The sequence below is a fragment of the Myripristis murdjan genome, chromosome 14 (genome assembly GCF_902150065.1).
Source record: "Myripristis murdjan chromosome 14, fMyrMur1.1, whole genome shotgun sequence".
In the NCBI taxonomy this organism is placed as follows: Eukaryota; Metazoa; Chordata; class Actinopteri; order Holocentriformes; family Holocentridae; genus Myripristis; species Myripristis murdjan.
The window spans coordinates 28,413,865-28,438,716 of record NC_043993.1 but is presented as its reverse complement, the minus strand read 5'-3'; the positions used below and the strand labels follow the sequence as shown (position 1 = coordinate 28,438,716).

Sequence of the window (24,852 nt, the reverse complement as noted above, 5' to 3'; positions counted from 1 at the left end):
GCAGCGGGGCGCCACCACAAACTGGTTTCTAATATACCAGCATAGAGCGGGCCTGATTAGGATGGCAAACAGTGGGGAGCAAAAAGAGAGAGAGAGAGGGAGAGAGAGAGAGAGAGAGAGAGAGAGAGAGAGAGAGAGAGAGAGAGAGAGAGAGACCCCTTCCCCCACCCCCTACCTTACCCCCAACTCTCTCTCTCTCTCTCACACACACACACACACACACACACACACACACAAAATACATACCTTTAAACTGCACGCCCATCCCACCTCCCACCTTCCTCTGTACCACCCCGGTGGTCTGCCAGATTACTGCAAAACCAAACCTGCAAGAGACAAACATCACTCGTTCCTTTAGACTTCCTTTAAACTGCACCGATTGGGGTTTATTGTAATGTACAGATCTACATGTGCAGGTTTAATGTTGATGAAAACCCCACAACTTAAAACCCATGGGATACGCCGCACAAATTCCACTGTCAAACTAAAAACACGGCAGATTTTTCTTTAATTTTTTTTTTTTCATTTTGGAGATACAAGGTTTTTAGAAGAAGGTACCAGTCTTTTTTCCACCTTTAAAGGGACGGTAAACTAAAATGTGCGATCTTTCATTCATGTGTTTTATTGTCATCGTTGAGTATAGAAATCATCATGAAACTGTGAGTTTCTATTCGAGAGAGAGAGGCTTGTCTTCTCCAGAGTGTTTTTGTTGGGGAGGGATTGAAAAAGTTACTTTCACACCAAAGAATCAATCAGAACATTTATTTCTCCCACACCTGTTTGATTCGCCAACTGCGCTTGATATCCTGTACTAGGATGCCCTGTCTTCCTTAAACGACACTAACACTGGACAATAAACCGGCTTCACACACATTTTTACCTTGATCAAGTGCACTCAGTGCTGCTCGCTAATCAAAGACAAAAAAAAAACGAGTGGCACCTCATTTCCTCCTTCAGCCTTTGACTCAGCGGCCATAAAGCAGATGGCACTGGAACTGCCACGTCGCTCACCTTCATGTTTAAGTCATCGCGTACCCCGCTGGCCTTTGATTCACCGTTTTGGGGCCTTTTACGTTGGTGACCCAGCACGGTGCAGTGCCGGAGGGTGGGGGCGGGGGCGGGGGTTCGCTGGGTGGTGTGGGGTGCAGGGTGGAGGGGAGGTGGCGTGCTGACTCTACTCGCCGGCCGTCCTGTAAATCGCTCTTTTATGGCCCTTGTAATGATCCCCCAGCCGGCAATCTCCACTCCGTCGCACTGCAGATAGAGCCTGGCGCTTTTGGCACCCGACGTGTGGGGGCTCGGAGGAGTCGGAGGTGTAGTAGCAGAGTGGCAAACACACATCGCCTGAGCAAACACACACAAACAGACACACATGCACAGCACACACAGTTATGTTGACGTTCATAAAAATGCATGCCCCTGCACACCCCATCTACCTTAATCCCGACTTCTTATGTAAAGGTCACCGAAAGCAGGGTTTTCACCTCGCTCCAAGACAGAGCGTCCCCACTGCGCCCAACGCTGAGACGTCAACAATGCATGTCAATGTCGCTTTCTTTAGCCTCGGACATCCTCGCAGCGCTTCAAAATTCCCACAGAGCAGAATGCTAAAGCTAAGCTAAACTGAAAAAACCATAATAGTTTCTAGTTTCTCTTGAACACCATCACTGAACACTTACAGTCATATTTTCCAGACTAAGATGCAATTAGGAGGCCAATGGTGGGGAAAAATAATAATAAATAAACAAATTAGTAATGTGATGTGGATGTTGCAACCCAATTTTCTTGGTTCAAGTTAGCTTTTCATCAAACTCTTACAGAATGCATCCAGCCTAAAGAACCAATTTCTTGCGGTGCCAAAACACTCAAAACTAATGAGGTCTCTCAATAGTGTAATAAAATTTGTATGTGGAAAATATTTCTTGCTGCATGTCTTAAACTGTGCCACGCTCTTTGCAACGGCTTGATATAACATGTTTATGAAGGACGCAAGGCGCGTTTTGCTGGCATGTCTGGAAACGAACAAAAATAATAAATAAAGTGACAGGAGGTATTAGTAACGATCCAGAGGAGAAACTGGGGGCATTGCAGAAACATTTTATTTCAAGTAATCTATACAGAATATAGTGTAAATTCAAATTAAAACTCATGTTAGAGCAGAGTTAGAACAGAGCTCCTTATATGTTTCAGTAACATTTGTCAGGATTATTTAAAGTCTCTTGAACAAATGCAATGTTCAGTTTAATATCCCTTAATGTTTCCCAATTAATGAACGTGCCTCATTATTACAATAACACGCTTTATCGTTTCTGTCGTAAAACGGGACAGACGGAAACAAGAGGTCCTGTCGAATTATTCTAACGAGGAAACAAAACATAAAAATAAGGGAATAAAAAAAATCATATCTATATACCATTGCATTAAAGAAATAGTTTGAAGTTGGCCCCCTCATGCCAGGACCAAAGAAACATATTCCTAATGACATGCAATAAAATAGCTTATCAGTTATGATTCATTTACCGTGTACTTCAATGACTTTCAGGTCAATGAATGAGGTGAATATCACATCAAATAATCATCATAACAATAATCATCCTCCTGTAAGGGTGGCGGAGTGGTCATACATTACCAGAAAACAAAGAGCTCTTCTATATGTTCCTCTTCAGCCCATTTTAAAGAACAAGAAAAAGAAAAAGGAGAGCTATTGTCTTTTTCATAATCATTAATTTTTATACACAATGAATTCTCTAGGCTTGTTGAAAGCTCCTGCATTCTTGCATTTTGAAATGTAGTATGTAACCACGTTGAATAAACATTTTCTGTATCTATAATAAACCTTTGATGGAGATTGATTGTTCTGTTATGAATGTGTCATGAATATTGTGTTATATTATGTAACCTTGCAGGGAAAAGTTGTGTTATGTACACTGAGCATGTATTGTGCTGTGTCCACTTCATGAGCCAGACATTTTTTTCTTTAATATTCAAAGCCTTCCACTGTGATAAGTATTATTGGCTGTAATTGCTGCATTTGTTTTGCATGCCGCTTAGCCGTTGGTGTTTGTTCTCTACCTTGCACTTGGAGGTGTGGGTAAGCAGCCAACACAATAATAATAATGGTGCTGTGTGCTCTGTAGCCCTACCCACAATGCCCTTGGGTCCGTCTCAGACCCGGCATTACCACATCTCCATGACAGCATACGGTGTGTCAGTGGATATGGGTGTGGAAAAGTGTGTGTCTGTGTGTTTGGATGTTGTCTGAGGAGCAAAATTTCAATGTGGAATAAAGTACAACCCAAATAGTCATAAACAGCATGCATACTCCTGGAGTTGTTTCACTATAAACGTATCCATCATAACATACTGAGCTCGAAAATCTTATTTTCCTCAAAACAAATAGAATCTGTCAGCGCGGTGAGATAATTTCTCATTTCCAATGCAAATGACCTTGTTTCAAGACTCAAATCGAGTGTCATTTTGGAGCAACGAGAGCAGTGATCCGCCTTATTCTGTCTTGTTTCAGTGTATTGGTGCAACATTCCTGAAGCAAGTGAAACCATGTTGAAAATATGTTAAATGATCTCACTTTATTGGCAGAATTAATCACCTGCTTGACAGAAAGTACGATTTTAAACTGATTATGACAGAGAATGACTTGTGTTTTGCAGCGCCGGCAGAGGTGCCCTGTTAGTTCTTGGTTATATCCCTCCTCTCCTTCACCACCCAGCCCAGACTGTCTCTGTCTCTCTCCACACACACACACACACACACACATTAACTAGACGAGGCTGAAGCTTGCCACTGTGCACGTGACCCTCCTTTTTAGTATTCCCACCACGTCTGGCTGAGGGAGCGGCATTAAATTGGGATCAGGCAGATTAGAGTATAATATAGGCGACTATTAAAGGCTGCAAATGAGAGCCATGGGTTAGAGCCTGAGCAGGGGCCCGGCCCACTGCCATGCCAGTGCAGACCCCTACAATATACTGTTTCCCTTATGCCTCTCACATTCACAAACACACACAAACACATGTATATACACACTAGTCATAGGTATATTGTGAAATAAAAGGCTGAACAAGCTACACCATTATCTCCAGTTGATAATTAAAAGGCAAACAACCACCAGTATAGCCATCCATTTATTTCCCATACCCGCTTAATTTCTAATCAGGGTCATGGTGGGCTGGAGCCTATCCCAGCATGCACTGGGTAGAGGGTCCGACAGCTCAGCATCCACATCACCAATATAACCAACAATCGATCATATGTTCATAAAAGATAGTCATAATTTTTTTTTCAAAGACTTCAAAGGCTATTCTCATTTAACTCGATACTACCTATTTACTAGGAAACTATTTCTTAAATAAACCAGAAACACAAGGTCCTATCGTATCAGGCACATGTCACTGGTGCAATAGTGTGTGTTGATATATGTTGAATTACAATATTTTAATGCAGTGTCCTTTCTGATAAACATCAATGGTTGAAAATGCACTAAATATACAAAAATATCAGGGACTTCTTCTTCTGATGGTGAGTTTCAGCCCATTTTGCACAATTCACGTCTCATTTGTCTCAAAGCTTTAAAATCTTTCTCCAACTCATCTGCTTCTCTGGACTTAGATCTAATCCTTTGTGACTATTATTTTAATACGAGAATAATTTTAGTTAGAGAAATCATTAGGGGGTAATGAGCTAATGACTTTTACCTGGATTTACCTCATCAGTTGGGTTCATGAAAAGGCTTCCGAATATTTTCTTTACTAGAGTACATTTTGTTTTAGGAAGATGTCTGTTGCTTTTGTGATGTATAATTGATATTATTTTGCACCCTCCTCTTCCCCAGACAGGGCAAAATAATTGCAATCTGGGAGAAAATGGTCAATAAAAAAAAAAAAAAAAAAAAAAAAAAAAGTAATGTTTATCATTAAGAGTACATGGATGTGATTTGATATTTTCAATATAGGACATGACAAAGACTTAAATTCACACTTACCTAGTAAAAAAAAAAATCAATGTTGTCCATGTCAGTTGCCCATCTTAAGGCGAAAGACACACTGCTGCTCCTTCTCAGGGTTCAGACATCAGCTTTACATTTCACTTTATTCCTTGCAGATCCCCTCCTGTGTAAGCTGTGCAGCTAAAGCCACTGGATGCAAAAATAATGAAATATGCCAATAGTAAGCAGCTTACAGGGGTTATATAATATAGCGCCAAGAGCCGTTATCGTACTTCATTTGACAATGACATATTTAGTGAAATTCCTGTGGGTTACCGTTAAGTCAAAGGTAACGCAAGGGACAAAGTTGGAGAGTGTGAACGGAACATTGTTAGTGATGATTTGGCGTGGCTGGAGGGGACGGACAGGAGAGGAAGCGTTATCACACGTTGTAGCTCTTTTCGTATGAGGAGGACACTCTTTCATGTTTGCAGTGAAGTCCAGATGTTTAGGAACAACAGACATTAAGCTGATTTTTAATGAGTTGTAAGCCCTCAGCGTTAGAAAAAAAGAGTTGCATGAGAGGATCTCTAAAAGTAGACCCTGGGAAGTCACTCAGCTCTAAAAATGCAGATTCTGTGTTAAATTAGTTTGTTATGAATAAGTTTAATCTAGTCGTCTTGGTCCCATTTTAAACAGCAAATGATCGGCACTTTCATATCGACAGAAAATCCAAACGCTATTCCGCTTTCCTCTCTGATCTCAGTGCATCTTAGCAGTCTTTCACCCAGGCATTTAGGGCACAAGCTGCCCCAGTAGTAGGAATGCTTAATAATTGGGCTTGTACTACATACAGCAGTACAGTATGGACCATTGCACAGTGTATCTGGGGGATGTTATATGAGTGACACTCCCTATAAAAGGCAGATGGTAACAATGTAGGTGACACTCACAAGCCCAGTGCTCTCACTGGACCATATCCTATCCACTTTAAAGATCTTTTTTTGATCTCTAGCTGAACCTTGTCCGTATGTTCAGCATGTCCTTTAGGGAATGTCATGGAACTGCCATGCTATTAAAAGTACAGCGAGGGAGGAAGAGTGCTTTGGAGTGGAGCTCATGTCATGTCTTGAATTCTCCTGTTCTATGGAGTCTGTTCAAGTGTCTGCTAATGCATCGTTGTGTAAAACGAGATGTGGTAATATGATGAATATGGTGAATTGTTAATCTTTTCTTTTCTTAATGTACCTCTGTGAACAAGGTGGTGTGGAGTGGGTGGCAAATTTTAAGTGGTGCACTAAAGGAAAAAAAAAAGTCACAAAATGAAGAATGAAAAACAAGCCCAGGCAAGCGAAGTTTAGCTGGATGACTACTGCATTTGTGCATACAAAGAAAGACACACAGCAAATGATAAACTAAATGAAATTACTGCTTACCCTTGTCTCTCTGCAGTTAGCTAATGTTAGTTACTAGCAAATAAATAACAATAGTTGATGATAGTACGCTGTTAAGTCCTGAAAAAGCTTTAGATCCTGTCATCCACAGCTGAATACATTCCTATACCTTTGTACATACAAGCAAGGATGCACACCAATCAATAAACAAAACTGCATTACAACTTACATCTCACCAATAGTTCAAAATTATTACCTGGGATTTACATGCATGCCCATTTCAACAGTGGGGGGAGTGAGTTCCTCACTCCGTCAGGGACGTACAATATTCTTTGCCAGCATCCTCAGGTGGTCTGGCAAAAAAGCATTTTTGGGCCCATATGTTTTATTCCAGCAGATAGCTGGCCAGCCATACAGTTAAGATACTTCCAGTGCAGCTACAGTGGTGTTTGATGCATTTTTCAGGTCTTGGTGTCAAACCATCCAAATAAAAGGACAACCTCTTTCTTTATTCTCCATTTTGCATTGATGATATAAAAAAATGATATAGGAAAAAATCTCTGCCTCACAGAAGAGGGAGAGATACCGGTTTCTTCTTTCGCCATAATAGACCAGAATGTAATGCAATCCCAAGACACATTGGGTCTTGAGTGGGAGGCAGGGCACACCCCAGTATTCAGAAAGTAGTTGCCTTGTCACAAAGTACATGGCTAGCTATAGTTCTATGCCCACATTCCTGCCTTTGAATAAAAGCAACAAGTCCAATCTCTGGGTTTGTCAGTGACATAGTACATCTCCCAGAATGCCTTCTAACTGCAGCAGAAGTAAGGTTGAGATACAGTGGACATACAAAAAAAGTAAATTACAACACCTTACAACAAAATGACTCAAAGAGTGGTGAGAGCTAGTGTTAGAAAAAGATTTTTCTTTGCCTCAAGGATTTTCAGAGCTTCAGAAGGAGTTTTTTTTTTTTGACACATCCATATTCATCAAGTTGATAGCTTTGCCTGCTAATACACAAGAAACTGTTTAGCAATATATCAACGTTAAGGTCCACTAAAAGACAACACCTAAGTTACCCCTCGCCAATGACACCTACTTGTCTCTCTGTCTTCAGACATCCATTGTTCCCCCTGCTGGCGTTGCTATTTGAGAAATGCGAGCAGGCCACACAGGGATCTGAGTGCATCACGTCGGCCAGCTTCGACGTGGACATTGAAAACTTTGTGCACCAACAGGAGCAAGATCACAAACCCTTCTTCAGTGAGGATCCAGAGCTGGACAACCTGGTGAGTCAAATGCTTTGAGAAATAACAGATGGCAAGCATTAACATCACTGACATCAACCCCTAGTTCTTGCTTAATGATGTTTCTTGATTACAATTTATGACCAATGCCTAGATGTTAGTGTTTTAGAAAAGCTACCCAACTTGGTTGAGGAGCGCAGGGAGAAAACATTTAAAGGCAAGCAATAATAAAGCGACAGAGATCCCTGTGTGTCTGCCCCACCGTTTACAGTACATCCCATCATTACTGCTACCAATCATGCCCTCCTTTTTCATGTTGTCTCCCCCATCCTCCCCCTTGCACTTCCACTTCCACGACAACTAGCAGTAATTAGAAATTAGGAGAAGGAGGGCGCTGATCATGTTCACCCAGGAAAGAGGAGGAGGAGTTGCAGCCAGACAGAGACAAAGACAGAGACGGGGAAAAAAGATAAAGAGGACTGTCTCGCCAGTACAGTACGTGGGACGGCAAGCTGACGAGTACTGAACAGTCAATTAACCCTGCATCTGTGTGTTTTATGAGGCACGGGGTGTGGGCAACCCTCCCAGCGGGCACTAACTCTTCCACAGGGCAGTAATGTTACACTGGGCCTGACTGGCTGAGATGGGCACAAGAGTTACTGGTCCCCTGATTAAACGAGTGCAGTTTAATTAGCTGATTTATCTCCTCCTTGGCCAAGCACTTTTCCGTCCATTCCGGTGACCTTGAGCGGTGACTTTGAGGGAGTGCACTACAGTCTGCTGTGCATAGGAGGGGAAAAGCCAGTGTGTTGATAGATGGATAAACGCTGAGGTGAAGGAAAAAGCTGCACCTCATGGGGATTTGCTGTAGGTTTGCTGAACAACTTCAAAAAGACCATCATCGCAACAGCAAATGTTGGACGAAATGACCGAACACCTATACAACGGTTTGCTGATATATTCACCTGATATTAGCCTTTAATATTTGCCAGTCAATGTCATCCATCTCTAATATGATGGAAGTTCTTCCATAACCACTGCTAGGGAATGCTTTACTCATAGTTTTATTTCAGATGTCTGACCAGTGAAACTATTCCAGTGTGGTGTGAAAGGACTTTACTCTCAATTTAGCTCCAGGGATGACAGTCTGTTCAAGAATCTCATTAGCCTGGCTTACAGTGGGGAGTTTTCGTATCCCATGATGGTCTAACTGCTGTTTCAGAGGCTCCTCTATCCTGCCAAGAGCAAAATTTTGAAGGAAACACCGAATCCTTGCAATGCCGGGGATTCTTTTGGCATGATAACGCCAAATACAACATTACAAATGAGCCAGTCCTAATTGATTGTCATTGGAGAAGCTCCATGTTTTGCTTCTCAGCATTGCATATTAGAAGCATGGTTTGTTTGGTTTCTAGCTTTGGGAGAAAATTGTTCATGCAGTTAATTTTTTTTTTTTTTTTTTTTTTTTTTTTTGCTTTGGATTACTGTGTGGTTGCCAAATTAAGCAAAAGAGTAGATATTATAATACTTGAAAAGTGTATGATTGCAATACTTAACTTCAGATGTGGCTTCCAAATCAGCTGAAGTCAAGAATTTACATTATATTCAATGGCTCCTTTTACAACCAGGATCAACATCCATACCCACATCAAAATTGACTTTTCTGTCCTTCAGCAGAGATTGCTGCAAATGCCACTTTCCTGTCATCATATTTCTCCCATTAAAACTGACAGTACAAATCTCTTGTTGTTTGTTCCCCATTCAGTATCCTGACATTGATTTTTTTGACAAGTGTATCTATCATGTAGCTTCTTGCCACCTGCTGGATTTTCATGTTCCTTGTGGTTAGAAGAGTTACACCTTCCCTAATGTGTTCCCTAATCATGTTTTATGTGTTTTTATGTGTATTTTATACAGCAGGCACTGTTGTGTCCAGGCAAATTTGCTTAAGGACAATAAAGTCAATCTAATCTAACCTAATCTGACCACTTCCATATGGTCAAATGCAGTTTCAAAACAGTCCAGTCAACCAGGGCCCATGTTACCGCCTGCTGTAAAGGTGGTCACTAATATGTATATTTATATTTACATATATTTGTGTGTGTGTGTGCTTTTCTTCTGTTTCCTCCAGATGGTGAAGGCCATTCAGGTGTTGCGGATCCACCTGCTAGAGTTAGAGAAAGTCAATGAGCTCTGTAAGGACTTCTGCAATCGTTATATCACCTGCCTCAAAACGAAAATGCACAGCGACAACCTTCTCCGCAATGATCTTGGAGGACCTTATTCTCCCACGCAAACCTCTCTCGGCATGCAACAGGTTAGCCATGGACCCCCATGTCAGATAATGTAGGTGTGCATGTGCATTTATTTTACCCAACCTCTGCAAAAACATGCATAGCTACAGACAATTTGTTTCTTTTGCTGCCATGACAGAGAAGAGATGGACTAGTGGTGCACTTTATGGCCTTTATCAGCAAGCGTTATGTGCTGTTGGGAGTTTTTTCATTCAGATGAGGATGATATAATTTACCTCCTCACATTTGCTTACTAGTGTCTCTCTATGATTCCCCCAGGAACTAATTCAGACCTCCTCTCCATCCATGACCTCTGTCTCCAGCTCTGTTAACCCTTCAGGGATTGTGGTACCTGCCGGGGGTCTGCAACAGGGCAATGTCGCCATGACTACCATCAACTCCCAGGTGGTGTCAGGTGAGCATGTGCACTGACACACACACACACACACACACACAAACACTAACACACACAACAAAAACTTTAAAACACATAAACATAGACACTGTAACACATGGATATTTTAGAGTTAAAAAAAAAAAAAACTGCTACATTAAATTATAATATATTTTACATGATATATATTTTCACCTACCAGCTTTGAAAATGTTTGTTAAGAAACTAATGCATGATATTAAAATGCCCAGTCTCCAGCATGTGTCACCTTATGGGGAATTGAGTTCAGTGAATAAATCTTTCTTTGTGTAGAAAATGAAGAAAATGGATAAAATTATTATTTTTTTTTGTTACTTAAATAATTTATTTTCTGTTGTAAATATTATTTTGATATTAAATCGAAGCTTTATTCAATTGCTTGTTTCATTATTTTATCGTCTGAATTATTTTCTTATTTTTATCCATTGCATAGAAATGTGTTTTGGCACATTTATATTTTCCTATTTCTTTTTCTATTTTCCTTATTTAGTAACCAACAGTCACAAAATCATTGGATACTGTCCAATACCTAATAAACCATACAAAGCAACTGAATAAAAGCCAAATTTTTACAAACCACTCAATGCCAAATCGCATCAAACCAAGAATTTGGATCACACTTTACCAAAACTTACACATCTTATGTCTTAGTAGGGGGGTCACAGCTTTGAACCAAAAAAGCAATTGGATGCTTTATTAAAGATGATCACTGATCAAGCACCAATACTTATTCCCATACTTTGGTGTGCTGTTTCAATACACTACACTCTACAAAAAAAAAACAAACAAAAAAAAAAAAAACTGCCTGACCCACTTCCCCAAGCTACACTGAGTGGCTGGGTAAAAGAACATCCAATTAATTCATTTGTTTTTATCCTTTATCATTCATAATCATATCATAATGTATCATTGCACTGTTTTTTTTTCTTTTTTTTTCCAGTAGTACTAACACTGGTACTCATACTGTTATAACATTTATTTCTACAAATAGGAGCAAATAAACAGAACCGAAATGAATGGTGATGAAATGGATGGTGCAATCCAATCTCCGATTTTCTTATTCAGTTTTCTTATTCCGTATGCCGCTGTAGCCATTTTGTTTTGTATATAAGCATGTCACAAAGGCATGTTAAGCATCCTTATGCCGAGCGGTAGGCTGATGCGTTGTTATTATGTCGGGCCCGTACAGTGAAATGTTAATCCTGCCCTCTGGAAATCCCTTTTAACCCAAAATAAATCAATGTCTCTGCCTTTGATCACTACACATTCAAAAGCTCAAACAGACTATGATGAGAGGCTGCTGATCAAGACTAATTAAGCAGGCAGCTAAATGAACATTCCCTTCTTCTTTTTTTTCTGGGTTAAAGGACATTAATGCACCTTAAACTCATTTATTCTGGTGTTTCTTGTTGTTTGCGAGGCTGACAGTCACATTAAGAGGGCTCTGGAGTAGTAGGGGATGTGGCTGCCGTTATGGTGAAGCCACTTGATACTCATGATGGCAAATTATCCCCTCAGGTGGGACCCTGTACCAGCCGGTTGCCATGGTGACATCGCAAGGGCAAGTGTTAACACAGGCATTGCCCCCGGGAACCATCCAGATCCAGAACTCGCAGGTAAGCCGGCTGGACCGACAGCGCTTTGTCCGACACACAGTTGCCTCCTCTCCGTGCCCCTCCCCACCCACCGCCACAAATTTGTTGTTTGAAAAAGGCTCTCTTTACATCCTCGCAGAAACCCCCCGGGGCGTCTTTTCATTGTCTCTGTCTGAATAAAAACCCCCGCTGACAGACAAAATGGAATTTGTTTATTCCCCTGATGTTTAGGGCGCTTACTGAAGACGTTCCTGTCAGGTTTGACTGCAAATGAAAAGACGGTGTCATGTAAGGACACACACCAAACGCTAACTGATTTAGGGAATGGATATTTGGGGGCGATGGTATGTTACCCAAATATCAAACACTGAAGAGAAAAAAAACACTGAAAAAACACCTAAAAGTAGGTCTGCACAGGATTCTTGTGTCCTATTCTATTTTTTTATTTTTTTGTTGGTCTTTGTAAGATGCCATAACCAATGATTACAATGTTTTTTTTTTTGTTTTTTTTTTACAGGTTTTTTACCCAAAGGCAAATCAGATTATTTCTCATACTAGTATATTTTTACCCTTAAGATCTCCTGGTGTGTATACAGATTTTACTTGTTCACTTCCCTGCACATGCTCATATGAAATGGTGCGTAAAAGCCAATATGGAAAAGCAGTAGAAATATGGATGGAGTTAGGGCCAAGGAAAGTACAAGGAAGGGGAAATTGAATTAAAAATGAATAAAGAGAGAATAATTATTTAGGGAGAAGGCAAAAAAGGAGAAAGATAAGTAAATGAATAACTAAAAGAAGGGGTTCTGGCTGCTTACATATACAACTAATGAAAAAAAAGGACTCAAAACACCACAAAACTAGAATATGAGCAGTTAACACCAGAGCAGCTTAACAACTTGGGGGGATTTGTAGTTTTAAGAAGCGGAGGAAATTCGGGGTGGGGTGTGTGTGGGGCGATCTAAATGTATGTGTTGTGTTTTTCCAGCATGTACAGGAGGGCACATAAACACAACTACAATATCAAGCGTCAAGCATTGTCTTTCTTTTTCCGGGTCCACTTCTTGGCCTCGTCATGTATCTATCTCTGTCTGCTCGTGCTATCTTTTCTCTTTCGGTGTTGAGGATGAATGAACTTCCCCCTTCTGTGATTTGCTCTATTTCTGGTGAGCAGCTAAAGCGGGTTCCTCCCTAAGAGTCTCGCTGCAGCATCTAGCTTCTGGTCATTCAAACAAAGCGGTTGTTACAACTTCACTGAACCGCAAAAATGATGTTTCCTGAGTGTCTGCAGCTTTTGTCTGCTGCGGTACACTGGAGTATGGATTCAAACAATGCAATTGTAAAGGGACTCTGCACCACAAACCAACATCTAGTACACACTGTATATTAGAGCTGGAGGCTCTTGCATAGATAACTCAGTGCAGCTGAGCAGAGTATTCCCACCAAAACTCTCATTCTCATGGCGTTTTGCATTTCATGGATGGATGGCTGTACTGTAGTTGTGTCACAGTTCCCTCCATCAAGTTTATTGTTTGAACTTGACTGGAAATGAAAAGGCTGGGCTCTCAGTTGCTCTGCATTATATTGCTTTTGCAATCTCAGTACAATGTCGGTGTGAATTGTAAAATATAATTATGAGCAATGTGATATTTTGCAAAGAAGTAACTGAGGTGCTAAGGCCGCATTAAACCAGATGCCTGGTGATAACAGAGCCCTGTATTAACCACATAATAAGAACAAATGGAAGATTACATGGCCTGCACCGTGTGACAGCACTAGATACAGTAATAATGGAAAGTATTTGAAACAGTAAAAGGTTGACGCTAACTGAGGCGGTCTCATGCCAGATGCAACGTCTCCAAAATAGTTTGTTGAGTGTTGACCTCGCTAATGCTCATTTTATTGCAGGCAAACAGTCAAGTTATAGAATAGCTATATTTATCCTCATCTTTGAGGATAAATAACCTTAACCCATGGATTTTCACTTTGAATTTCATTGGAAAAACTACAGGGGAGCCTATAGCTTCTTAATTCATGTGGGTTTTAGCCTGGCTGATTTGATAAATCATAACCTGGTGTAATAATTTAATCTTGCCCTAATGATGGTCATGTAATGAATTCAAGCCAAATATCATCACAAGTAAATACTAATCATGAAATAAAATGCAACAAAGCAATCAATAAGACATGAGTGACTTTGGTTTAGGTTTATTAGCTGTAGTTATTAGCTCCATCTATCTATATACATGTGTATTTATTTATACTTACATTAATAAATTAAGAATTAATTAATCTTAATGTAACCTGTCAAAATACTTTTTGCTGTATTATATTACTTTTTGCTATTGCTATAGTTCTTAGTCTTTTAATTGGTCATTTGACTTCTCAGATCAAATATAGGCATTGGTCCAAAAATATGTCACTGTCCACATATACACCTTAATGAAAAATGACCGTCACAATGATGTCACGCGTAAAAATGCTTTAATAACTACTGGCTGATGAAGAGGAGGGATGGTTTAGCCCATAAACAGCAACAGAGATCTAAACAGCAACACGTTTATAATGAGATTAGGGTACGTGTAGGGCATTATGGGTTTATGGCCTAAATAACTCTTAAGCGTCTCGACAATCAGCCACAGCTTCGGCTGTTATGACCATTAAAGTCCTTAACTGAGCATTAGCCTCTAGTAAATAACACTGGAGGTATGCATGACTCCTTTAGTACGCAGCAGCTTCACTTACAATCTTTATTCGTCGTTAAGATCTCCATTAGCGGACACCTCGGCGACTGCTAATCCACAAAATAGACTTTACAACACAGTTGATATGACAAGGCAGATAAACAGTGCATATGATAAACTTTTTGGAATAATGGCGGTAACATCTACATAATCACTTGTTTTTGTTTTTGTTTTTTTTTGTTTTTTTTTTTTGGTACCTGCATCTTGAGGAATGGAAAGTTAAGAAAGTTTCCATAAAAAGGAACTGACAGCTCTATATTGCAGCTTATTTGGGAGGGATGCCTCAGAGTATCAAATTGAAACACTCAGCTCCATGCAGGACAAAACTTTACAGGATCGTAAACGCAGTGCAAACAAGTGTAGTAACAGTGGATGCTTGGCCCAGTTACTCCAATTTCCCCACACTTTCCATCGCAACAAACTATTTTGCAAATTCTGCAAGAGATTTCATACAGACAAAATTTGAATTTTTAGTTGCAACACCCACCTTGTAATGTTCTGCTTCTGTGGCCAGCAGGGTCATCAACATTCATAAACCACAGAGCTGATAATTGGCTGTGGAAAGCAAATGTTTCCCCAGGGACTATTTTAGGCAGAGGGACCATTTCACGCCACCCAATTTCAAGTCATCACAACACAACAGTGCTGCTGCTTTTAGGAAAACTAACGTGGATGACTTTATTACGGTGGTGGAATAGTGGTGTGAACCAAGTTTGAAGTCTCTGAAAGTAGTGGAATGAATGAACGGAAACCAGTGGCTGGATAAAAGACAGGAAAAATGATATGGGCGTTCATAAAATACGCCTGCCTGCTTTGGGAAAAGATGAGCAGAAACAGGAAATATATACAGTTTGTAGATGTTACGCTAAGCATGAGTAAAATCACAGATATGGTTCTTTAATATATGTATAAAAAGCAGCGTATGTCATAGATGCTTAAAGTACAACGAGGTAATTATATAGCAGAGATGCAGAAATGTCAAGATGTGCAAAATGCAGAGCTCGGGAGCATTATTGTCTGCATCTCTGTATGAGTCTGCAGCGTCCCAAAACAGAGACTCTACCAGCTGATTCAGCCAACTTAACGTTATCAGTCTTGAGCAATAGTCATAGTGGATTTGCCAAAATAGATTATTTACAGTATATAGCCACAGCAACCCTTAGGTAACGTTACAACAATGTTAAATTCTGGAAAACAGTTACAGTAGTTTTGAAGCAATCAGCATATTCAAAACAGGACTAATGCAGTTTGTTGATGTAACACAACCAGTGAATGTACCCATAATGGTGAGATATGATTAAGTTTATCAGTGCTCAGTAATACATTCAGCTCATATTAGTGTGGAACTGTGCTTTAAACTATTGACAGGGACTGTGAATGTTTTTAATGACACCCATCAGCCAATCAGACTCAAGTACTGACGATGGCCATGGGATAAAGACTGGATAATTAGCGTCCATGCCTACATTAGAAGGTCTGTGGATATGTGAGAATTGTCCATTCATTTCATTATCATTATTATTAATATTAGCGTTATTGTTATTATATAGTGATGTAGCACTTTCTATGGAGAGATGGTTTCGAATGTTACAGCTTAGACTTGGAGCAAATGAGCTATTCACAAATGCAACAAGGGACAATGAAATGTGTGAGAGAGATTTTCCCTTTAATATTTCATCCCAGCCGTCGGAGTGTTTGTACATGGCAGCAGATAGTGGACATGCATGGTATTATGTAGGAGGTACGCAATTAACTTCCAGCTAGTTTTGCCAGCAGAGTTGCACAGAACTCGGCCTAATTAAGGAAAGAGTTCATATTTGTAATACGAATTTGAATTTAAAATTAGAATTTGAACTGCCCCGTTCGTTTTAGACTGGAAATTCCAAATGTGCCGTTGACTCAGCAAACCACTTAGCCCGACAGGTTTATCGTATCACTGGTGGGGCTGTTCGTTATCTGGCCTTGACAGCCTGTCCACCTGCCTATAGATATAAATACTAACTGGGAGCCGGGGACTTTAGCGGTGCTGGATCTGTGGCAGCAGTGGCACGGACACGGCCTCGGTGTCAGGCAGGTAATTCTGCGCTTGACAGAGAGAGGAGGCCTTGGTGAATAGCCGGGACCCGGCCGAGGCAGAGCACTACACGTGGGCTGGGAATTGAACGCAGCCCCGTAGCTACTTTGCCGACAAGCCCCCAGTAATCACACTCGAGCTCAGTGCCGCCAATTAATTCAACCTCGCTTTCCCCCGGAACACACATTCCCAGGGCTGAGGGGGATAGGAGGAGGGTTATCCACGTGACGCGCAGCTGCAACTGTAATGAGCCTTGTTTTGTGTGGATTTTGTGGGGAGTGTGTGTACAAGGGAGGAGGGGAGGGATATGAGTGTGTATGGGTCTGGGTTTATGAGCATTGTGTGGGTTTGAGGGGTTGTGTGTGTGTGTGTGTGTGTGTGACTGGTACTTATCTCCAACTCGGTCAGGATTCTTTCCTCATGACTTTCCACTACTACACTCTGCATAAAATTAATCAGGTTTTTTTTTTTTTTTTAGCAGACCTGCTATATTTATTTATTCATGCATTTTGTCTTGCCTTTCTATGCATATGAAATTTTTTTAGGGTTTTAGCCATTGCAAATGAGTGGTTAAAATCACTGAATTTTGCCATTTCTGCTTGGCATAATGACACACAAAAATTAGTTTCATATTAAAGTTGTGAATTTGCAGCACTTATTAAAGGATGGTTGTGTGTGTGTGTGTGGGTGGGTGGGTTGGTGAATATGGTTTGGTGTGTGTGTGTGTGTGTGTGCGCATGTATACCTCCATATTCAGGATATGAAGTATGGTTCTTCACTGGATAATGACTGTTAAACGATTGAGGTATTTTATGTTTTGTATTATCTGCCTCAGTGCACAAACACAATTACCTGCACAATTAAATGGACAAACACGCACGCAAACACACACAAACACATCCAGACACACACCTCAGACTGACAAAGGCTGTCAATACTCCAGCTGAGAGGATCGAGACCTTCAACACCAGCATTCAAAACAAAAACATCCGAATAATGATTTCCCACTGAACACCGACAGAAGCTTAGGTCAACACAGAATCAAAAACAACAATGAAACCGCTTTCACAGTTTATACAACAACCCACTAATTTAGCACTAAACACTCAAATCTCAACTTTAATTAGAGGATTGTCTTTTTTTCCCCCTCTCTTTATCATATCATTCAAACCACTGACCTCCTTGTGTTTCCACCCAGAGTCAAGGGTGTTGCTTTTTTATATTTAAGTATCATTACTCAAATTCGGTTACCATGGTGACACTTGAGGAGGCGTTTATGCCCTTGCAAAAGAAAGAAAGATAGGTAATTGGTACTCTCCTTTGTTTCCGTGGCAACAATAACCAATCCCCTCTATCCGCTTCTTTTTTTCCCTCTTTTTTCTTCTTTTTTTTTTCCTCCTCTGGGCGTACGTTGAAAAGGTAAACTTGGACCTGTCGTCCCTATTGGACAGCGAAGATAAGAAGTCCAAGAATAAGAGGGGTGTCCTGCCCAAGCACGCCACCAACATCATGCGCTCCTGGCTCTTCCAGCATCTCATGGTGAGGCGGAGACAGTGGCTGAGTGCGTGTGTTTGTTTGTGTGTGTGTGTGTGTGTTTGTGTGTGTGTGTGTGTGTGTGTGTGGGTGTGAACGGGGCATTTTGATGGCTCCGTGAAACCCTCGCTGAAGGTTATGCAGGTTGTAGGTCAAGAGAAGGGGCAGATTATGCATGGGAGCAAAGAAACAAAGATGGCGAGGAGGTTAGGAGACAGAGTGCAGGGTTTCTCAAAGGTGAGAGAGAATGAACGTTCAGAGTTCAGAAGCCTTATTTGTTTAAACAAATAGTTGTATGAGAAGTTACACTGAACTAGGCAGCAGCATACAAATTACAAATTACAACAAAATGCCAGAAATCTCTGCTGATTTTTCCTCCTTCCTGCAGCATCCCTACCCAACAGAAGATGAGAAAAGGCAGATTGCGGCACAAACTAGTCTAACCCTGTTGCAAGTGAACAACTGGTAAGATATTGTGTTCCTATGAAGCCCTCCTGGGTGCCTGCACACTCTACTTTATGTAATAACAGATTGGAGTGAAAGTTTTGCTGAATTGGAGCCTGAATGTTCTGTAGCGCCCCATCGACATTGCTGGTATGGTGGCGCCATCTTCTGGCCATATAAGTCAAGTACATCATAGAACGTATTCTGTCTCCTCTTCCCTTTGACTCATGTTTTCTTGGACATTCATCGACCCTATCTCTTCAAGATCTAAAGATTTCTGTTCTACAGTGTTTTTTTATTCAAATGATCACTACATGATACGGTTTATATCCACAATACCTTAGGTGCCACTTTTTTCTAATCAATCAGTTTCTCATTTTGAAAGTAAGTTCTTTACATGTATCCCCAAACTATTTTTTCTCTGTCTGCATCTCCTAGGTTTATCAATGCCCGTAGGCGTATCCTCCAACCCATGCTGGATGCTAGCAACCCAGACCCAGCTCCTAAAGCAAAGAAGATGAAGTCCCAGCACCGTCCCACGCAGCGCTTCTGGCCCGACTCCATTGTGGCTGGTGTTTTGCAGACGCACAGATCTCAAACGGGCAACAACTCGGACAGTACGCCAACATTTTAATGTTGATCACAGAACACAAACTCATCCTTTGTTTTCTCTGATAGATAAAATGACTCCACCTTGTGATCTTTTAGGACTAAATAGAGAAAAACCTGTGGGCAAGCAGCTGAAAGTGTGCTGGCATATCATCATGTATCAAACAGTTGCAGGCATGAGGAAAAGTTAGTTTCTCTTGAAAGTGTTCAAAATGTCACCACTAGATGCCACTATTTACTTTCATATGTAGACTGTGAATGAATGTTAATGGTGAGTGAAAGCTGATTACATCCACTCATCACCTAAGATACATGAAGATACATTTTCAAGGTACAAGAGTGCCTAGACGAAAGTATGTGGAAGTAGGCTACATTTTTTTTTTTTTTTTTTTTTTGAGAGAGAGAGAGAATAATAATGATAATCCCTGATGTTTTCATAAGAGACATACAGATTAGGTCACAGGCTCCGTTTTTGTTTTTAATCTGTCACCTTCATGCTGTAGCTATTGAAGGTACTGTAACCCTTCTTTCCTGATCTTCTCCAGCACTTTGGGCTGTGGGTAAATAATGGGTTCCAACTGTATAGGAGGTTTTCTTTCTTTCTTTTTTTTTTTTTTAATCCAGCTCAGCAGGACAGTACACCCAAATTCCAGGTACACCTCGGACCTGTACTCTACAGCAGAGTGCTCTCTCAGTCCATTATACTAACATGCCCCCCATAAAACACAGATGGGTAGGAACTAAAATTACTTGTCCTCAAACAAGGGGATATGAATAGTAACTTAAAAGTTTTACATTAACATATAAATAAAATAGCAGTTAAAGTGTTGTAAATGATACTGAAACAACTGTATAAAATGATTACCTTATGTCTGCCAAGGTCCAAAACAATATCGTAAAATTCTTACTACAGTAAAGCTTAATAGCAAATGAATCAATATGGTAAACTTCAACAGAAAAATCCCAAAATACCATGTGTACAGTGATTAAGGTTACAGTATTGTAAGAACTGGGAACAGTGTGGGGAGGAACGCCTCTGATCAAACAGACATCCCCATACCATTCCCTTGGTATCATCACTTCAAGTGAAATAATAATACCAATATTATAAGCTCATTAAGTTCATTCATTTTGCATGGTATCCACTAGAGTGTACTCAGCGACCCCGGGGGTCCGTAAATTTTGTCTACAGACTCAGCCCTTTTACCAGTATTTCCTATGGACAGATCATGGAATGCACCATGTTTCTGAGAAATTAGGCGCTTGACAGTCAGCTTATCCATTAAATCATGAGAGCAGACTGACCAAAATTATTCATGTATCCTTGGTAGATAATTGGCTTCAGTACTCCATGCCAGCACTTTAGCATACGCGATGTTAAATAGACCACTAGCAGTATCCAAGATTAGAAAACTGACCTTTTAGTGATAAAAAGTTGTTAATACTTTTTTATTATTTGGCCTGTAGATTCATACATGGCAAAATAGACTGTCACCAACTCAATATAGCAAATGTTGCCAGGTATATTTTTGGAGCTATTTCAAAGTGAGCCACCATGTACTCATTTGCTCCAGCAGTGATTTTTAGCGGTGCAGTCAGCTGTCACCCACCACCTTCACTTCTGGAAAGAGAAAACGTATTTTCACATTATATGCCGTGTAAATTTTACTAGTCTCCTGCACTAAACTTAACCACCTTTTGAGATTACTTTGCATTTGGCTGTGTAGCTTCTGCACCTTTTCATTTTTTGACATTTGAGCTCATGCTAGTGGCCCGCCATCACTTAACAGAGAGTATGCTAAAGCGTTAGCATGGAGCGTTGGAGCCAGTGATCTACTGGAGTTACGTGGATGATTTTGGTGTCCATCACAACAAGTAATTTGATTAACAGGTCCAATTGCAAAAAAAAGCCCTGATGTATTAATATAAATGTTGTTAAATATGCATCAAATGGACACAGGAGAGTAAAATGAAATCCGTCACTGCATAGGCCATACATTTTGTTGAAAAGTGTTTGGTCTGTTTCAGGGTTTATGCATGTATCTCTGGATCCTAACCCCACTGATGTTGTCCTTAATCCCCACCAGACCCGCTGAACATGGACGGCCTCCAGCCACTGTCCTCAGACTCAGCCACCCTGGCCATGCAGCAAGCCATGCTGGGAGCCGACGACTCCATGGACGGCACCGAGGAGGAGGAAGAGGAAGAGGAGGAGGAAGAGGAGGAAGGGATGGAGGAGGAAGAGGATGACGAGGATGGAGAGGAGGAAAACAACAGGGGCAGACAAATGGCCAGTGGCGGAGGAGGAGGAGGAGGAGGAGGAAGGAGAGATCTGAGTATGGAGCACAGAGATGAACTGGAGTAGTAAGAGAGCGGGAAATGACGATGTGGACTTCGAAACCTCAGTGTCTCCGTGAAAAGACAAACGCTATCCCATTTCAAACTCAACCAGGCCGGCTCTAATGTCAAGTGACACTCGAGAGCGTTCAAGGGCATATTAGGTTTTCTACAGATTCATCAAAAGACTCTTATAGACTCTTCTGAAGAGCCATCGTGGAGTCTGGCAGACACAGCGAACATCACGATCATGATTATAAAGGAAAAATGTTACTTTGATGATGAATATGTGTTGTGTCATAATACCGCAGTACCTGCTCATACAGTGAGCTCCGTATATATTTGGAAGGCAGAACATTTTCACTCTGTACTCTTATTATTTATGAAAGCAAATAACTATAACTAATACTAATGCGGACTGTCAGTTTTAAATTGAAGATATTCTTAACCCCGCAGAACGTCGGTGCATTTGATGGTTATTTCCTCCGACATTGAAGTTATTCATGCCAACTTTTAAGCTCTGTAGGAGAGGCGTGACGTTTTGAGGCTGTTTTGACGGATCGGACACAGTTGAATTATTACAGAGACACAGCGACATGAAAAAAAGAAAAAAAAAAAAACGCTGGACAGGAGGACGTGGTGTGACAAGACATGACGAGTCTGGCGATGTTTTAATGCAATCTGCTCAAATACTTTGGCATCTCAGAATGGGAAACCGCGCACAAAAAAAGGGCTTTAGTCGATTTGTTATTAGTAAAAAGCACCCTCAAATTAAAGCTGTCAGTCTGCACTTTGCAGTTAATATGGCATTTTGCATCCCAAACAATAGGAGCGTGGAGCCCAAAGAAAAGAAAAGTACAGCTGTCCAAATATGTGAGGAGCTCACTGTGTTTGCTGGCTTCCACTGTTTGGACATCATTCACGCCTTTTTAATGACTCATAGGTTCTCAGGTTGAACAACACTTTTGATTCGGCGTGTTTCTTCGTCAGGAATGAAACACTGACTCATTGCTGCAACAAATCTTTTCAAGCATGACTTTTGAAGTAATGTTGATTTTTTTTTCTTCTTCTTCTTCTTCTTCTTCTCCCATGAGGCAAAAAAAGAAACTGAAGTAAACCAGTGTATACTGACTGCACAAAGTATGTATATTGGATTTTTTCATATGTTTGCGTTCTGGTGTTGAAGGGTTTGCATATTTATTCGGTTTTTATTTTTTTCTCAATATCAAAGGGGGGGCTCGACTTAAGTGACAAAGACAATGTCAGTTGCTTCTGCGTTTTCAGATATGGCAAAGGAGAAAGTTTCTGAATGAGGCTAGTTCTTAAAAGATCTGGTGGCCATGCACATACTTTTCTTCAACCATCAACTGTTCCAAAAATTGCTTGTGTATTTTTGTGACTTGGGATAATTCTGTCCCAAAAAGAGAAAAAAACGAAAAAAAAAAAAAAAAAAAAAAAAGAACTTGGCAAACACTGCCAGTGACTACAAAAACTTTCTCATCATCATCTCAACGAAGATAGAAATCACACAAACCAAGGGAGAGGCAATGACTTTGGAATTCCCTACTTCCAGATCCAATGTCGTTCACTGACAAACTCTCTCAAGGAGGAACATTTTGAGGGAAACGAGCAAGAGACAAAAAAAAAAAAAAAAACACAACAAAAAACTCAATTCCCTGAGTTATGTCTCTTTCGATTTTTCGTGAAGGATTTTGAGGAAACTGTGAAACAATCTCAGCTTTTTTTTTTTTTTTTTTTACTAAAACACAGCAACACAAAATGGAGTCACTCGTTTCTAATGTGAAGCTGTCTAGAAATGAAACCCATGTTATTGAATGTTCTGATTGTTCATTGTGAAGTATTTTTCCTCATTAATATTCTTTTCTCAGTTGCTTTTTTTTTTTTTTTTTTTTTTTTTTTTAAATGGATCTTCCAGAGCAAGTGACAGACAATAGGGAATATTTTTATTTCATTTGTACACTTTGTTGTCATAATCTATTGTGTTTCAATAGACCAATTTTAATAATTAAAACATGTAAAGGTACCGATTGTGTGCCGAGGTGCTGCTTATGTTTGGGTTGAACATCGAGGTGGGACTGTGATTTTCCATACAAGACGCTGACAGCTTGATTCGTGTGAATATTCTGGGGAGGGAAATGAAAGGAAAAACAAAGGGAATAAAACGTTAGATGTGTAAAACATTTTCCCTGACAGGGATGTGATGTAAAATGCAAACTTCTAGGCCTGAATCATGATAGAGCGAGAACTGCATGTGATACTTCCAAACTCTCTCAGCTCCTGCTTCCTTGTAATGTTTTTCCAGACCGCAGAGTTAGTGGTCTAAATATTGGCCTAACTTCCCTCATTTTCCTCTCTCATGTCCCACCCACTGGTTATTGCTCAGGCCTGTGATTACGGTTGCAGGAGGACACCCGCCCAAGCGCTCTCCCACCTTTTCAGTCTGCTACGATAAATAAAAGAGCTTCAGCCGAGCTCAGTGGATTCCAGCACAGCACTGTGGACAGTAGCTTTTGCTCCCTCCACATAATGCAGTGATCATTACTGCAGGTGTGGGTTTGTGCCATGTTGTATGGCTCTCATTACTTCTACATCACTTCTATTGTGTATAATGGCATCTTCGTATTGTTGTCTGCTCCCAAACGAGCAAAACTTTAATCACAGCAACACTGATTAAGCTCTCCTACTTCACTTCACTTCTATTTTCTAATCATAAAATGACCAGTTTTTTTTTTTTTTTTTTTTTTTTTTTTGTAATCTACACCAGGAATTAGGCAACAGAGATGATTGGGTGCTCAGCGGTAAAACGAGTCAGCAATGTCCTCAAAAAACAACAGCCAAATACTCCACTTACGCAATCACAAATGTTCGCTCCCTTTAAAAAAAAAAAAAAAAAAAAAAAGTTTGTCCGAGACAAGCCAGGCATTACCATGTTTCATGTGCTTACATTTCTAAAATGATTCAGTGCAGAGGTTAGGCCAGGTCAGCTGAGCAGAGGAGCCAGTGGCCACTGGGAAGTGAGCAAAATACGGGATTAAATGATATATATGGGAATCAGTCCCATAGCTAAGTAGGCCAGGAGCCAGGTCCAGGCCTCAGGATGTTTTTGCTACCTTTTTCACTATTATTTCCTGTTAGCCAATACCTTGGGCCATGAGAAGATGAAAATGAACACCCCCAACTGGGGG

General features: G+C 40.5%; 1 protein-coding gene across 1 annotated transcript in view; it reads left to right on the top strand.

Annotated features, from left to right (window-relative positions):
* Positions 1-23,301, top strand: part of LOC115371490 (pbx/knotted 1 homeobox 2) — a 66,416-nt gene extending 43,115 nt beyond the window's left edge. Inside the window, exons 4-11 of the mRNA XM_030068898.1 lie at positions 7,454-7,625; positions 9,715-9,900; positions 10,157-10,292; positions 11,829-11,926; positions 18,143-18,262; positions 18,645-18,721; positions 19,139-19,317; positions 21,397-23,301. Coding sequence (XP_029924758.1) covers positions 7,454-7,625; positions 9,715-9,900; positions 10,157-10,292; positions 11,829-11,926; positions 18,143-18,262; positions 18,645-18,721; positions 19,139-19,317; positions 21,397-21,674 — 1,246 coding nt within the window. The 3' untranslated portion in view covers positions 21,675-23,301. The remainder of the gene's footprint in view (positions 1-7,453; positions 7,626-9,714; positions 9,901-10,156; positions 10,293-11,828; positions 11,927-18,142; positions 18,263-18,644; positions 18,722-19,138; positions 19,318-21,396) is intronic.
* Positions 23,302-24,852: the final 1,551 nt, after the last annotated feature.